Source organism: Anarhichas minor, unplaced genomic scaffold (genome assembly GCF_050575085.1).
Source record: "Anarhichas minor isolate MPS153535 unplaced genomic scaffold, ASM5057508v1 ptg000003l, whole genome shotgun sequence".
NCBI classification, from domain to species: domain Eukaryota; kingdom Metazoa; phylum Chordata; class Actinopteri; order Perciformes; family Anarhichadidae; genus Anarhichas; species Anarhichas minor.
This window is the reverse complement of record NW_027466449.1, coordinates 16424291-16439885: the sequence shown is the minus strand read 5'-3', so window position 1 is coordinate 16439885 and position 15595 is coordinate 16424291. Positions and strand designations below refer to the sequence as shown.

The 15595-nt window shown below is 45.1% G+C and overlaps 2 protein-coding genes across 9 annotated transcripts in view; one reads left to right on the top strand and one right to left on the bottom strand.

Annotated features, from left to right (window-relative positions):
* The window catches only part of LOC142958899 (serine/threonine-protein kinase WNK2), a 42291-nt gene extending 36727 nt beyond the window's left edge, over positions 1-5564 (bottom strand). For all 8 annotated transcript variants that reach the window (XM_076099944.1, XM_076099920.1, XM_076099936.1 and 5 more), the window contains exons 1-2: positions 4643-5564; positions 3660-4437 (exon numbers count right to left, since the gene is read on the bottom strand). In XM_076099944.1, the coding sequence (XP_075956059.1) occupies positions 3660-4262 (603 nt within the window). In that variant the 5' untranslated portion in view covers positions 4263-4437; positions 4643-5564. The remainder of the gene's footprint in view (positions 1-3659; positions 4438-4642) is intronic.
* A 6247-nt stretch (positions 5565-11811) lies between these two features.
* Positions 11812-15029, top strand: LOC142950592 (ninjurin-1). The gene is made up of 2 exons (XM_076092157.1): positions 11812-12043; positions 14885-15029. Exons 1-2 carry the CDS (start codon positions 11851-11853, stop codon positions 15025-15027), a joined length of 336 nt encoding a protein of 111 aa, XP_075948272.1. The 5' UTR covers positions 11812-11850; the 3' UTR covers positions 15028-15029.
* Positions 15030-15595: the final 566 nt, after the last annotated feature.

Below are 15595 nucleotides of genomic sequence, written 5' to 3'. Positions count from 1 at the left end.
TGTTAATATTGATATTTCTTTCCAAAATTATAATAATCGCAATTTCATGGTTGAAGATGGCTCAAAATGCCATCTGATGTTTTAAAATCAGTCCTAATCTTGCAAGGCCATATCCTGAGAGAGTAATTTACATCATGAACTAGAAGAATGTTAAAGTCCTCTAATCAGACCCTCCTCTTCACCCCTCACACTCTGGTTTTAGTTCATGAAAGCTGCCTCTGAACGTCTTATTCAGCGTTCGGTTGAACGTAGCTCCACCTTCTCGTGTCACTTCAGGTTGCAAAAACAAAAACAAGATGGCGACGGCCAAAATGCCGAACTCGACGCTTCAAAACCACGACAGACCAATGGGTGACGTCACTGTGACTACGTCCACTTCTTATGCACAATCTATGGGAATAACAGAGGATGAATGCCCAGTGAGCACCAGAGCAGACATGGTTAGAGTACAGTACCGTGATCATATGTACAAAGCCCTCACCAAGAACCCATCGTCACTGATTCATTAATAACCAGCCTCTTTCCAACAGGCCGCGCTGCTGTGGCTCTAACAGGCTCGTCCTCCTTCCTCTCCAGCTGGCTGAGTGATGCTGGAGCTGGAGATCTGGCCTCTGCGGTCTGGCTGCCTTTGCTTCCCAGGGCGTCTTAATGCCAAATGGGCTTTAACCAATGACCCACTTGAGCATCTCCAGCTTTTGTTTTCCTTTTTTCCCCCGTCTGACAAGTCAAGACAGGGTTGTTGCCCAACGAGTCGGCCATAAACTATGCTCAGAAACACACGAGCATCCTTATTAAAACACGGCTCTGTCTAATCTGCCATTCCAGCAAAAATCTAGTGTTTGGAGCGAAGACATTGACCTCGTGAGTGGCAGCTTCATATCACTGCCATAGTATCATCGACCGCTCCGCGTTCACGAGCTGAGAACCAGATTTAATCGACAGAGCAACAAGCTCGCAGCCAAATACCAGAGAAGAGTGCACCAAGTGAGACTTACACTCCGCGTCTGAGAGCGTGTTCAACGCAGAGATACATATCTGTACACACAGCCACAATTGGCCGAAACTGGAAGCTTCCAAAAGTTAAAAAAATGAATCCCGGTGAGCGATGATAAAATGAGACAAGGCGAACAGAAGCACAAGAAGTCACAATAGTCATCTTTCTCTCAGATTAAGCGAACATCGTGGCCTGTGCCAGGGCCATCTGTGTGAGGCCAGCGGCCTGGCACAGACACAGGGATGTGGGGGAGATGAGAATGGGAGGAAAGGGGAAGAGGATTGAGTGAGAGAAACAGAGAGAGAATAAACACGGAACCAGATTACAATTTGTAGGAGGAAAGCCACGTGACCGCTGGAAGGAGGGAAAACAGTGGAAAATCACAGAGTCCCGTCTCCTTCTCTATGTCCTCCACAGAGAGCTGCTCTGTAAAGACATGCAACACTGAAGAGCAAACATGCATAACACAAGCATCTTTATACGTTTTAAATAACTTTGGGTGCAATCCTTAAAACTAGTTGATACTTGCACTGTGCTGTTGGAGATGACCGAGGTGATGTGGTGCGATTGTGGGTTCTCGGTTTAGACCACCAGTCTTTAAAGTGACTCCTTGTTTGACACACAACATCAAGCATGCTGGGAAATCACACAGGGGCCACGAACTCTACATCTCATTCACTACCTGCTCAGATTTAGGATATAACTACATTTTATTTGAATCTGTCAGTTATCTTCTACATTAATTGTTCGATTAACAAAACACCAAAGGGTGAAAAATACCCAATGTCTTAAAAGTGCAATATATGGTATTTAGAGCGATAATATATTATAGCAAACAACTATTGTCTATTCAAAGACAAAGACCGAGCAGAGAATGATGTCGCTCTCCCCCGGTGTGTGATTAATCCGAGCTTCTCCGTGCTTTATGGACACAACGGGCTGGCTGTACACGCTTTTAGTGCATGTCCGTGCATGTGATGTCATGGCCGCCGCTCTGTACTGGTCCCACGCGGCGGTAACGCCGTCCCGACCGCCAGTGTCGTCGCTCAAGCTCAGTGCCCACCCTCCGGCTCTCCCTCAGGTAAACACCGGTAGCGCTGTCAGCACTTTTGCCACAGTGCTAGCTCCGTTAGCATCGTTAGCTGTGACCCACTGGCTCAGCCGTCGCCATGTTGAGAGCCATTGAGAGGCAATAGAATGCTCCCAATCTTACATCTCGCACCTTTAGAGTCGTTAGAGTCGTTAGGCGACATCATTAAAGGTCTCGTTTTGTCCAAAATCCAAAGAGAATCAATTTACTGTAACGTAAGGGACACGAAAAGGGAAAGCAACAAATGAATCAGCAGATTACTCAGATGAATCACATCGACCAGGTCAGCGTAGCATTTTGTTTATCCAACCGTTTCAATGGCTCAAAGCTATAACACATAAAAGAGCAAATAAGATGAGAACATGCTTGTGAGGAAAGGAGCATTTTTATTGTGATTAACATCCGTCACTGGCTGTCCACTAGAGGGAGCGTTGATGTGTCACCAGGGGAGAATAAAACACAGATAATTGCTTCCTGTTCCACATGTCATCATCCGCTGAGCCCAATGCAGCGATGTCATGATGAGGGAGATGTGGTCTGCGTGACATCGTGTCTCTCGGCTCAACCTCATCTCCACTCACTCCTATCCAACGTTATCTTCAGAGGTTATTTGCAGTGATGAGGAGCGCCACTGTCTCCTGATACTAATCGCACAAAACAGGTTTAGTTTGATGCATTTTTTGTTGGTCGCTCAGGTTGCTGACGCAGCGTGTTTTTCAGAACCGTACAGGGATTAGTATTCACCGGGGCCACGGGGCCGCCACACTGCTCCCAGCGGCTTCCTGTCCGTCTGCCTCCTGTTGCACTGAGGGAGAGAGCGACACACACACACACACACACACACACACACACACACACACACACCCTAATAACCGTGTCCACTGACATTGCATCAGTTGGGCAAATGACTAGAGCAAAAAAATAAATCAAGGATGGTTGAATATAGACGGTTGAAAGTCTTAACTATTTTAATCTGAACGTTGAAAGAAGAACTAATCACGGTAGAAGTTATCTTTCTTTGAGTGGGGCCAGTCATGCTTACAGTAGTCCCCCCTTAAGCCTCCTGGGAGACAGAGGGGAGGTAATCCCTGCTGCAGTCTCAAAAGGACAGAAATAATTAGTTAATACCTCCGCACAGTCTAAGCTTTCCTCCGTCCGTGTAACGCAAGACGAGGTCGACTCTCCTCTTGTGCATCTGCAAAAAACCTGCTGATCACCATTAGTGGTGCTATACGCGTCTCCACGTCAGCAGATAACGTCAATCACTTTCCCCGTGTAAACCATTTAAACATTTTGTGGGAACCCATTTGCAACTTGGCTGACTCCCCCCCGTGAGGCGGGTTGACAGCTCCCTGAAGACATCACCATTACACCAACCATGTGTGAACCTTCACCGACACAGAGGGGGCTTCATGTGAGGGTCAGGCATTAAGGGTCTCCCTCGCCCATTCGCAAGAGTAAGAATGAGGGAAAAGGGGTGTTGTATGTGGCTGCTGAATATGCGTTGTCTATACTTAACTGACCCTGCTTGGGTGTCACAGAGATAGATTGTAAATCACGGTTTAAGTACTCTACCTGCAGCTCACACCAGGCCACTTCGACCCAGGTCTCAGTGTCCAGGCCCTTGTAGACCGTCTTGAAGGACCCTCTCCCCAGCTCTATGTCAAACTTGAGGAACCTTCCTCCTGGTGATGTGGAGACCGCTTTCATCTCCGCCTCCTCCTCGTTCTCCTCACTGGACGCCTTGATGGCGGCTTTGCCGCCGCCATCGCTGCACGTGAGATGATTCAGCGCATCATCTCCGTTTTTATCCTTCTCCTCGTCAGCACTGGCGCTCTCCGTGGCGCTGTCCTTCTGCCCACCTTGGCTTTCGGTGCTGGAGCCTTCCTGTATCCCACAGCTGGTCCCCCGCGTCCTGTCCACTATTGTCCGCAGGTTTATGTTTAGGATCTTGTTCCTGTTATCGCACTCGGGCGCCACTTCGAAGGCCTGCTCGTCCGTCTCAGAGAACCACAGGCTCCTCCTGATGAACCTCTGGTGCACGTTCCTCTGGTAGCTGCAGGATGGGTACGCACTGGCCTTGTGCATGTTCGTGGGGAGATCACACTGAGAGTCGGGCACGGTTGGACGTTTCAGTTCATGGTGGGCCTCGGAGTTTGAGTTAGCCTCCGGCTCCATGCTGATTTTTAAACTAAAAGTTCAATCACTTTGGTTTCCAGGTCATTCGTGCCATGGCGAGACTTCTCCCCCATACGTGATTTAGAGGAGAGTACCTGCAGCGTCCACTAGGTGACGCAGTTTGCCTGACGACGGTGGGATGGGTGACAGACGAGATCTCATCCGATATCAGGAGCTGCAGAATGAAACGTTGCCAGTTAGGGAAACAAAACACACAATTCCTGTTGTGTAGGACAACACAGCTGGCTGTTTATTGGCTTAAGGGGAAGTCAGTCATTACAGGAGTTTAACACAGCTGATGTCAATAAAAGCTAACAATAGGTAAGCTAGTCTTCAAACACATTTTATTACACTGAATCAAGAAAGGAGACACGACTTACCTTCTTGCCTCTGCTCGAAGAAGGAAAAAAAAACGACAAAAAAACAACCTAAACTCGTTATCGATACCCGACACGGACAGAACCTGCCAGGTCTAGCGTTGGGGAGAAAAACCCAATGCACAAAAAAAGGTGGACTTTAAAAACGCCCTATCTGCATAGTGTCCACATTTTCACGCAAAAAAAGACACGCAAACAAATCCGGGGTGAACTCTGCCTTCGCTAAGGGAACACAGACCCCCATATTGATGAGAAAACCATGTCGTATATATAATATTTATCTAGAGTCCTCGCATCCTCTCTCTTCAGTATCAGATACAGCAGCAGCTCACGATGCCGAGTCTCTGCCGTGACGCTGTGCGCAGCGTGTAGTTTAAAGACCACTTTGAGACACGGGAATTTTCCACTTTCTCTGGCAATTAAAAACTGTTATTTGCTCGTGATCGTCTCTGCTCAGAGACGGGGGTTAGAAAGACGACGAGGCTGCACACAAAATGTGTGTTTCTCATTCAGCTCGCTTTGGTTCCACGCCCCTGGTAACGACTGGGAGGAACCCGTCCAATCACGACGCACGCCGGGGACACCAGTAGCCAGCGCAACTAAAAACTGCTGTGTGACACATATCTCTCACATGCAAAGACCAACAAAGACTGTATGCATGTGAATGATTCAATACATATAAAAAGATAAAAGATAAATTCTTGCAAAAGCCTGTTATTGTCTGTAAAAAAAAAATATCCCACGCCCAACTCATCCAATCACGTGTCTCTGCGTCTCACTCAGAGCTCAACAGTCTAATGTGCAACACAGGTAATCTGGGAGAAAATAACAATTAGTGTTGTGGCACATAATAAAATAACTGCAGTCTGCACGTGCGTCTGCTACTCTGTTAGCAGGCTAGCAGGCTTGCAGGCTTGCAGGCTCCCCCCCCCCGGGGCTCTTTGCAGCTCGATTTGTGAGAGCTGCAGCCTGCAGCTGAGGTGCAGCACCACACGCATGGGAAAAATGATGAGCAGCAGAAACAGGGGAAGTGGGACTGAGGTAAGACTTTTGAAACCATTAAAAAAAAAAAAAAGAGCAAAACAGGTAAACCTTTCAAGATGAGGCTGTTTCTTTATGTGACCTTTTTTTAAAATTTGAATAGATTGGTGATACGTTGTGGGTTGCAAAACTTACCACTGCAAGAACGGAGAGAAGCATGGATGCAATATTTCTGTGCCCACAAAGGGGCTTTTTCTTTCTCGCTTTCATGCAAACAACTGCGTCTAAATCCAAACACAGGGAAATCCTACAAGTGATAAACAAGTGTGGACAGAAAGACCTAAAAAATGAATGGAATTCAATGCAGCAGTCATGCAGTAGATACTAACGTTGTCAAGCTTACATGGCTGCATTTTTGTTTGGACTTTGTAGTGTTGTTGCATTTTTATGTAAGGTGATCTAAAAACTATCCACCCTCTGTGGTTTCTGCATTTTCACTTATTCTCATATTACATGTCATCTATTTGTGTGTGTGTGTGTGTGGGGGGGGGGGGACTGTACTTTTGTGTACTTACACAAAAATACAAACAAATAAATTAAACAAAACACAAACAGAGATCTTTACGTCTGTTTCCAGAATGCAGTGTCAGACGATATTCTGGTTCAGTTGACGAGTCGAAGCATTGTTGGCACCTGAGTGACCTTATAAATAATGAATACACTCCTTTGTTTCCACTTCACCGGCCAGCATGCTCACACACACACACACACACACACACATGCGCTCATATGGTTTTACTTTTACACAGTCATCCTACGCCGTGTGCCACCACAGGGAGGGTTTGTTGTGTTTTATGTGGCGATTGAAGTTGCCATTTGACAAGTAATTACAATATAGTTCAGATGCAGTTTTTACAGGGCAGGGAAATGGCCTTCATCTCCATTGCCACTGTGTTTATAGGGCCATTTCATTTCAGATTGATGTGTGAGTGTGTGTTTGAGGAAGAGAGAGAGAGCGAGACCCTGGCAGCACACTTCCCTTTGACTGTCAGAGCTCAGCCAACAGATGCAGAACGTAATACCCTTACGCTCAATAAAATGAGGCAATTGGTCCCATTTACAATGTGTCTCCCACCAGCGTGAGTCAGTAAGAATGCATCCATTGGTCGTTGTGTGGAGTGAAGATCTTATATGCAGACCTTCCACAGACTTAATATCGGTGCCTGTGTTCTGCCGAAACCTGAGACCAATCAGATTCTGAGTCAGACGTCAGCACATTCCTGAGCATGTCCTTTTGTTTTTTTTGCTAATCAGTATAGCTTTTACACTGCAACTTTCTCTGGAAGGAGAAGGTGTTTCAGTCTCTGGGCCGCGCTCTGACACAGCCATGTTGTCCTTGCACTGTGTAAGGCTTTAAACCTAAAAGCCCAACAGAGAATCATGGAAATTAGATTTACAGTTGGGTCGATCCTCATCTGGAGGAGGGCCAGAGTGTGATGTGAGAGGGGGGGGGGGGGGGGGGGGGCTGCTGATACGACGTGATGGATGGAAGGCAAAGAAGTGCTGATGTATAAGAAAAAGGATGAAAAAACAAAAGAAAGGAAAGGAAACACACCCGTGCAGTTACGTATGAAAGCGGCAAGTTCAATCAACTAAGTAGTGACTGCAAGGTCTCCCCATGTCTAGAGTGGTGTCTTGCATTGTTGCTGCAATAGAGAGCAGAGTGGCACAAAGCGATAGTCATGACATGCACTCAGAGTAACTGACATGCAGGTATTCAGCTTAGCGGTAATCAGTTCATGTTGAGGATGTGGGAAAAGTTTAGGATTAGACGTGCGAGTTGAATGAGTTCATTTCTTTTGCTTGGACGTGAGCCAAAACTTGAGTTGGCTTTTGAATACACAATAATAAAATAAAAAACTGTGTTTCAATTCAGATTTAAGTTCAATCTCAGGGATTTAGAAATCTAAATTCCAAAGCAGGTAACCCTACTGCACTGCAACCATGAGGCCGACATAAAGATAGTTATTTATAATGGGAGGCAACTTTATATTCACTCGTGTGTGAAAGTGCTCTGGATGTAAAGAAGCTGTTTTATTTGTTTTCAAAACACTGCATGAATTGCCACCAGATTAAATCTGCTGCCAGATCTCTCCCTGAATTACCTCCAGGCCCTTTAGTTTTCAGCCCAATTACTCCTTTCCATTCCACTGCTCAGCTGACATCCAACAGTGATCACGCATTTTCAATTTCCTCCCTCGACTGGAGAACAGTTGACTATATCCACTCCGACAGGGGTTCCCAAGTAGTAGCCCTTCATCATGGGACACGTGTCATGTTCCAAATATGGATCATGAAACTGGATCTAATGTAGATTGCTCTGGTCAATGCTTACTGTTATTTGGAGTGGCAGAAGTTGTTCGTTTCAACCATTTATGAATTACTTTCAGCTGTTTCTCCATATTCTTAACTATTAGTTTCATCAATTTATTCATTACTTTTAGCTCTGCTCACTTGCTAAATAGCTTTTACACACTCTTAATTGCAACATGCTAATGTATTACAACTGACTCAGAGTGATGGGCATCTAACTGGTACGTTCACTAAAGATCAGCATCACTAAATTGTAATTTGGCTCTTTATTTTCCTTTTTTAACAAGGTTATGTAGCTATATCTTTTCATCAAATCATAATTTCTGTTGATTTTAGTTTAGTTGATTTGTTGAACTCCAAGTCTAAATGCCCAAATGGTTGGGAAGCATGCACTTTTAAAATCCTTAAAATCTGTTTTATTACTCAATCCACAAGGTGAAATGACTGATTGTCCCTATTTTATCTTTCTGATGCATGTTCTTTGTACTGGGGGCCTATATAATAAGAATATTATATTCAAACATCATTTTGAAATAAGAAAATATTGCATGTTTCCTAGATATGGTGGTATTTATTCATCAATTCATTAATTTTTTCATCAAGTAATTCAATCATGGTAATAGAACTTTGGTCAACAAATGTCATTTTTAAGAGATATTCTTTAAAACACATTACTTACCCATCTGCTTGACTGTAAGCCACCGTCTCACCCACATACCTTAATATCGGTGACACCTGATCTGATTCTGCAGAGAGCATGCTGTGTTAAATGTTATTGTATGAACCGATCTGTTATTCCACAGTGGCACATTGAGCTGAGAGTTAAAACAGATTCACAGAACTTGTATCTCTCTCTGTCCTCCCCCTCCTCCCCTCCCTCTCTCTCTCTCTCTGTGGTCTGTCCCCTGAGTCTTTTTCAGACAAGGAATGCAGTGTGTGAATAATTCATCCCCAAAATACACCAGCGAAACCAAGGAGTACAGAGTGAGCGACTTAATGAGTACCTTCGTTTAGATTGTGCAAAAATAACAATAGATCTGTAATGTTTCTCAAACGGGAACACTAAAGTCAGTGCAAACATGGGTTGTGTCGGGTGTTTTTCAATTTGAAGTGTAAATCCGAATGAAAGCCTGGATCACATGCATTCTGCCATATGGATTTTTTGCACGCGCGCATGTAGCATTATAGCCCAGTGCACGGTGGTGTAGTGGCTAGCACTGTCACCTCACAGCAAGAGGGGCCCGGGTTCGATCCCCGATCCCGGGTGGTCCTTCTGTGTGGAGTTTGCATGTTCTCCCCGTTGCAGCGTGGGTTCCCTCCGGGTTCTCTGGCTTCCTCCCACAGTCCAAAGACATGCAGCTTAGGTTATTTGGAGACTCGAAATTGCCCGTAGGTGTGAATGTGGGCATGAATGTTTGTCTGTCTCTATATGTGCCCTGCGATGAACTGGCGACCTGTCCAGGGTGTACCCTGCCTTCGCCCAATGTCAGCTGGGATCGCTTATCCTGAACAGGATAAGCGGTTTGGATAATGGATGGTGACATACACCATGGCCTATAGTCTATCTTTCTGTCCCTTATCTGCTATCCCATGTTCTCACCCACACGATATGAGCAGACACAGATTAATCCTGACAAAAAGCTCGGACTGACTGAGTAGGTGGCTTTGAGCCTTGGCCCAGTATATGCACAAAACACTAAAACAGAATATAAGCCCCCAAAAACAGTGCCTCATATTTGCTGGTGAATTTCTGGGAACAATGCAGCCGCTGTGTATCTAGACTGCCCGTCTCCTGTGCGCTCACAACAAGCATTATCTCACCGCGGTCTGTTGACTCGGGGATAAAGCCCGTGTCGGTGATTGAGAGCAGAATGGTTGACCCCGACACGTCATGACGGTGTGCCATTTGTGGCACAAATCACAGTCACAAGGCCGCTCCATGTTGCATCCCCCCCCGTTGGACTGCAGGGGGGAAACTTGTATTTGAAGAGCTGTGGTCTATTCCACTGGGTATTATGGCTCGGAGTGAAGAAGAGATTTGGAGAACGCCCACTGAAGGTTTTCGGGATGTGTTCTCGTGAAGCTGTGCCAAATTAAAAGATCTGAAATGATAGGATTGCTGCCAGATGAGGAACTTGGCCAGTGACATGTAATCCATGTCCTGCAAAGCAATGGCTTATTAAGAGAATTAAACATGGTCCAGTGGTTAGCACAACATAAAAATCAATGTAATTACTGCGACCAGAGTACCAGCTCTTCTCCATCGACCACACCTTCAGTGGAGACTTCCCCCTCATACATCAACTTAACCATGGCGGCTTGACTGCTGTGAATCTCCGTAACACATTGTAATTCAGCTGTAGCCGTCCCTGTGGCAAATTAGAGGGTGCAGCTTTTTCTCTGTCTCTATCTCCGGAGCGGTGGGAAGACGGCTCGTACACCAGCTCTGCACAGAGAAAGATAAAGGTGCCATCTGGAACCGAAAATAGTTCTTTAGAGTGCAGCCATAGAATAACCGTTTCCACAAAGAACCTTTCAGACCAACCTTTCAGGTTCTCTAGTGGGTGACGGTTCTTCGTGGAACCACACAGCCTTTTAAAGAACCAGCTAAGAACCATCATTCTTCTGTGTGTGTGCTTTGGTTAATCCTTGACAAACTGTGCTCCCTGCAGCTGCAGGTGGGGGGGTGTTGTGAGAAAAAAAAAAAAAAAGGGCTTCAATGTCGAGGAGGAGATTGTCAGCGCTGCTGATTACTTTATGTGCGCGGTTCAGGCCTTGACGAGGCCGAATCTTCATCTTCCTCTTCAGTGCTCAGGTGTGAGTCGGGCGTCGCTGAACAGCAGCTCCAAGTGGGTGTTCGTTCAGCAGCGGTGCTCCGAAGGAAGATGTACTTCCACCATTTTAAAAAGAGAGTGAGTCTTATTCAGCAACTGCCGGCCCAGTAGTTCACGTCTTTCTCTTGATGGAGCACACACACACACACACACACACACACACACACACACACACAATCAAGCAGATCTCTTGTTACATAACCATCACCCATGCAGGACCCAATAGCTTATAGAATTCAACGGCAAAGATTTGATTTTTTCCCTTAATGTGTTTGTTTATCGCTCACAGGAGGGATTCAGTCTAAATCCCTCTCCTCCTTCCTGACCCCCTGCTGTATAGAATATGTAATATCGTAAATGCATTCTGTTATGTGCTCAAATATTCAGAAGTAATAAAGTGAAAGCATGCATTAACGAAGAAAACTGCTGCTGCAAAAAAGAGCCGTTCTGGGTTTTACTCAGTGCAGTTGTACAGCTCAATCTGTCATCCTGCTTCGGCAGACAGAGATATATGAGCAGGAAATGAGCGATGGCTCACAGCGTCACCGGCCTCCAGTACGTCAGACGCACTGCTTTCATTTGATAAAGTCCACAAACACGGAGGGGTTCACAGCAGCTCATGCTCGGAGAACAAGAAAGCGTGCAGACTTGCTCATGTGTTTTAATGGATCTGTTGCCACTGTGTCAGTCTCTCTTCGCCGTACTAATGGCTCTGTTTTCAAAGGTCACTCTTCTGTAATAGCTGCTTGTTGTGCTAATTAGGTCAGAATGATAACCAGATCCCCACCATCGACGCACAGGAAGCAGAAAATGACTGCTTGAGTCGCATCGACACGCTGCCTTGTTGGGCTGTTGGGGGGAACGAAACGCAGCACGGCTCTCTGTTTATCTCAGGGCTTTCTTCTTTCAGGCGTTTATCTCGAAGCCGTAAACATCATCTCTCTCTCTCTCTCTCTTACTTTCTCCCCCCGCCCACAGGCCACCCGTCCAGATGCTGGGCCCAGCAGCCCGGCCCCTCTGAACATGAACCACTACGCCAATAAGAAGAGTGCGGCCGAGAGCATGCTGGATGTGGCTCTGCTGATGGCCAACGCTTCCCAGCTAAAGGCTGTGCTGGAGCAGGGGCCAAACTTCAACTTCTACACCCCCATCATCACCCTAATCAGCATGTCCCTGTGTCTGCAGGTCGCGGTCGGGGTCCTGCTCATCTTCATAGGTGAGAGAATAAACAGAGCCTCGAGTCCTTTTGGTAAAAAACAACAACAACCCAGAGGCGTCTTTCTCTGCTTCACACCTCTCGACCTTCACTCAGCCCTTTGTGTGTCCCTCAGCGAGATTCACCAACGTCAAGTCCACTGACTGCTGACAAACAGCCCATTACCAGTTGGTCTCCAGCCGTAGCCATGGCAACCGGACCTGACACCAGGTCAGAGTTCACAGAGTCTTTTAGTGCTGCCGTCAGCACCCGTGGGAGTGGAGGGAGGGAGGTTACTGTGTGCCTGTAAATGTGTCAATAAGTGTCGGCGCTCATGCCTATGCATGTCTGTGAGTAAATAGAAAGGAATAAATAAATAAATAAACGAAGCACCAAAGGGTCATCTATTCACAAATCCAGAGGTTTTGAGGATGTCTGCATTTAACAGCCACATCCAGGGGTTGTAAAACAGCTCCATTGAGATGAGAAGATGAGTTACTGCAGTACATTTTACTCTGACGACCGAACAGCAGGTCAGTGCACTTTAGCCGGGTCACGCTGGCTCACCTCATCTCCAACAGGATGAGTAAATACGACTGTTGACAGTGGTGGAATGTAAGCACATTTACTCAAGTGCAAATCCTGTCAATAGCCATTTAATAAAATGTTCTATAAATCAAGCTTTGAATGATATGTGAACAAACCCTTCTGTAGAAACCTCCAGAACAAAGATAGGAATGAAACTGGACCGTTTGGTCAATGTAAGAGCTACTGAAGTGGAGATTTACTGAAGTCAGAGAAAAAGTAATTTAGAGAAAACCTTTAAAGATTCATTTTGTAAAGTGACAACCATTTTGAAGACACTACAGGTGAATAGGGTAAAACATTTAACTAGATATCACCATGAAGCTTCACCAGGTGATTACTTACCTTAGGGCCATTACTTTTTGTATAACACGTTTTCTGAAACGTTTAAATACGCAAATGAGGCATTATCTATTATTAACTTTTGGTGAATTAAGGAGAAATCTTCAGACGCAAATAGACAAAGAAGTAAAATAAACACCTAAATGTGTGTGTTGGATGTTTTCTTTCCACTAGTCTGAATGAAGACGTGTTATGGAAGCAAAATAGCCCAAGATGAGTGCATGAAAGAAGGATGTTTTTGCTTAGGGTGTCTCGCCTTAATTATTTTCCAGTTTGTAAATTTGCTCTGAGTTCATAAAAAAAAGCATAATAGCTGTGATTAATCATCATTATCATCACTCATAATTGACAGTAAAATGAGATTTTCACATTTTGTTGTTTGCATTGTGAACGATGTCAGAACGAGGGTTCAGCATGTGAGAGTCATCATCACACATTCATGGACGCCTGCCCTCTGACCCCCCCCTCGTCTCCACCAGAATATCAAACGCTTCTCATCATTACTCTTTTCATTCGTCTTCCTTCATTTTCTTTGACCGTTGTGAACCCCGCTGCTCCTCCCTCTCTCCGGTGGTGCGTGATGCGAGCGGCCTACATACCACCGACCCCCCCGACCCCCCACTCCAGGCAGATCAGACACACACGCAGCCTAGAAGGGTCCTTACACCATTTAACCTTTGCTAATCCCCCCCCACCCTCCCACACACACACCCACAGTCAACATGTGCCAGTGGAGTCGCAGCTAAAGTGTAAACAACCTCCCACACACACATTCACCTGAAATCTACCTTCATTTAACATTCAGCCACCGCGATGATGAAGCAGACAACTTTTATTAGTCGCTTTGTCGTTTTGTGTCATTTTCACAACATGGATTACTTGTTTCTTTGCATCATGTTGATCATGTTGTTAACAAAGCACACACACACAATGAGGCGGCTATAAAGGAAATACAAGCTTCCTCGATCAGCTCACTCTTCCCTGTATTGTTCTTTGTTTATTTGTGTGTGTGCTCTGAATCAGCAGCTTGTCCAGCATTAGAGTGATGCCTTTCATAGAATAACAAGTATTTGACTATATTAGTCCTACCAAACAACAATAATTATGTTTTAATGTATAACATACTTTCCCACTACTTTTCTGAAAGTTGTATCCGTCTTGGTCTGGTACCCATACAAGCACATGGAGCTAACTGTGTTTTATTGACATTAGCTTTACAGATTGTTTCCGGTCTCTCAGAGCCCATCGGTATGTAAAGAAATAGCAATAATCATTTCACAATCAACCAATTTGTCTTTTAATTTGTTTTTCTTTTCTTCTGACCTTGTTAAAACACAAGTATCACAATGGGAACCCTTCCTTATAAACAAACGAGGGGATTGCTGCGTCACAGATATATAGAGCAGACGAATCCCTCGTATTTAACTAGCTCTCACTGCTGGAGTCTCTGGGACCCCAGACAAGTTACAAAACATCTACAACATTTCATCAGTTGAAAAATCATGTTCGTATTAAATCCTCATAGAATTGTGAGAGTTATGAAGATAAGAAAAACAATTCAAAGTATATTTTTGAGTTATTAAAAAGAGCCTCGGGTCTCCAGGAGCCGACACAGAACATCAGTATAAGTATTTTATACAATATTTTGTTAGCTATTCATTAAAAATGTAATTATTTGTGAAACTTAAGTGGTATCTTGCACAGTTTATTCAGTGAAACTTCATATGTCCTTGTCAAAATTAAATATATATGATAGTCTGAATTTTTGTGAGTTTCCAGAATTAAGTAAATGAGTTATTGTTGATATTAAATCTGTGTACAATGATTTGGCTCGAGTCCCAGAATCAAGTAGACTGCTGATGTTTGATTACACATCCAGTGCATGTGTGTGTGTGTGTGTGTCGTTTTTAATGTTTTTCCTGGTTTTGTCTGCAGTTCGTTGGAACCTGAACGATGAACAAAATCAGCGGAGGCTGAACATGATGGAAAACTTGGCCACAAGCCTGGTTTTTATCATTGTGGTGGTCAACGTCTTCATCACGGCCTTTGGAGTCCACAGGCCGAACCGTGGCGACTGACCGCGAACACACACACACACACACACACACACACACACACACACACACACACAGGTATTCTCCGTTTCTGCTGCTCACATGTATTCTTTATGCTCCGCTCTCTCTCCATACAAAGGTAGTTTCTCTCCTGCCTTACTATGCAGTTGTCTCCTATAGACATCTATGTAGTCAGCATGTTTTTGTTTTGGTCCCCTCCTCCCATGACCTGACCCTCACATTCTCTTACCTGACCTACAAACACACTGACCTCTCCAGGCTCTCAGAGAAATTTCCAACGGAAAAAAAAACAACAACTCACACGAAAACTGCTCATTTGCCAGAAGATCATTGTCCTGCACCGAGACAAAACAGCCCACAGGAGACAAAGGGGTCTGCTACGTCAAACAACGCAACATTTTGGTCCTCGTGGACAAACAGGAAAGTGGAGACAAACGTGACCTCACGCCGTCTGCCTCCTTTGCTGCCCGAGAGTGACCCCGAGCACTGGCCAGACACAAATGCACACCTACACACACACACAAATGCTGACAGCAGGACAGGCTTCAATTTTTAATTGCATCGATGACGT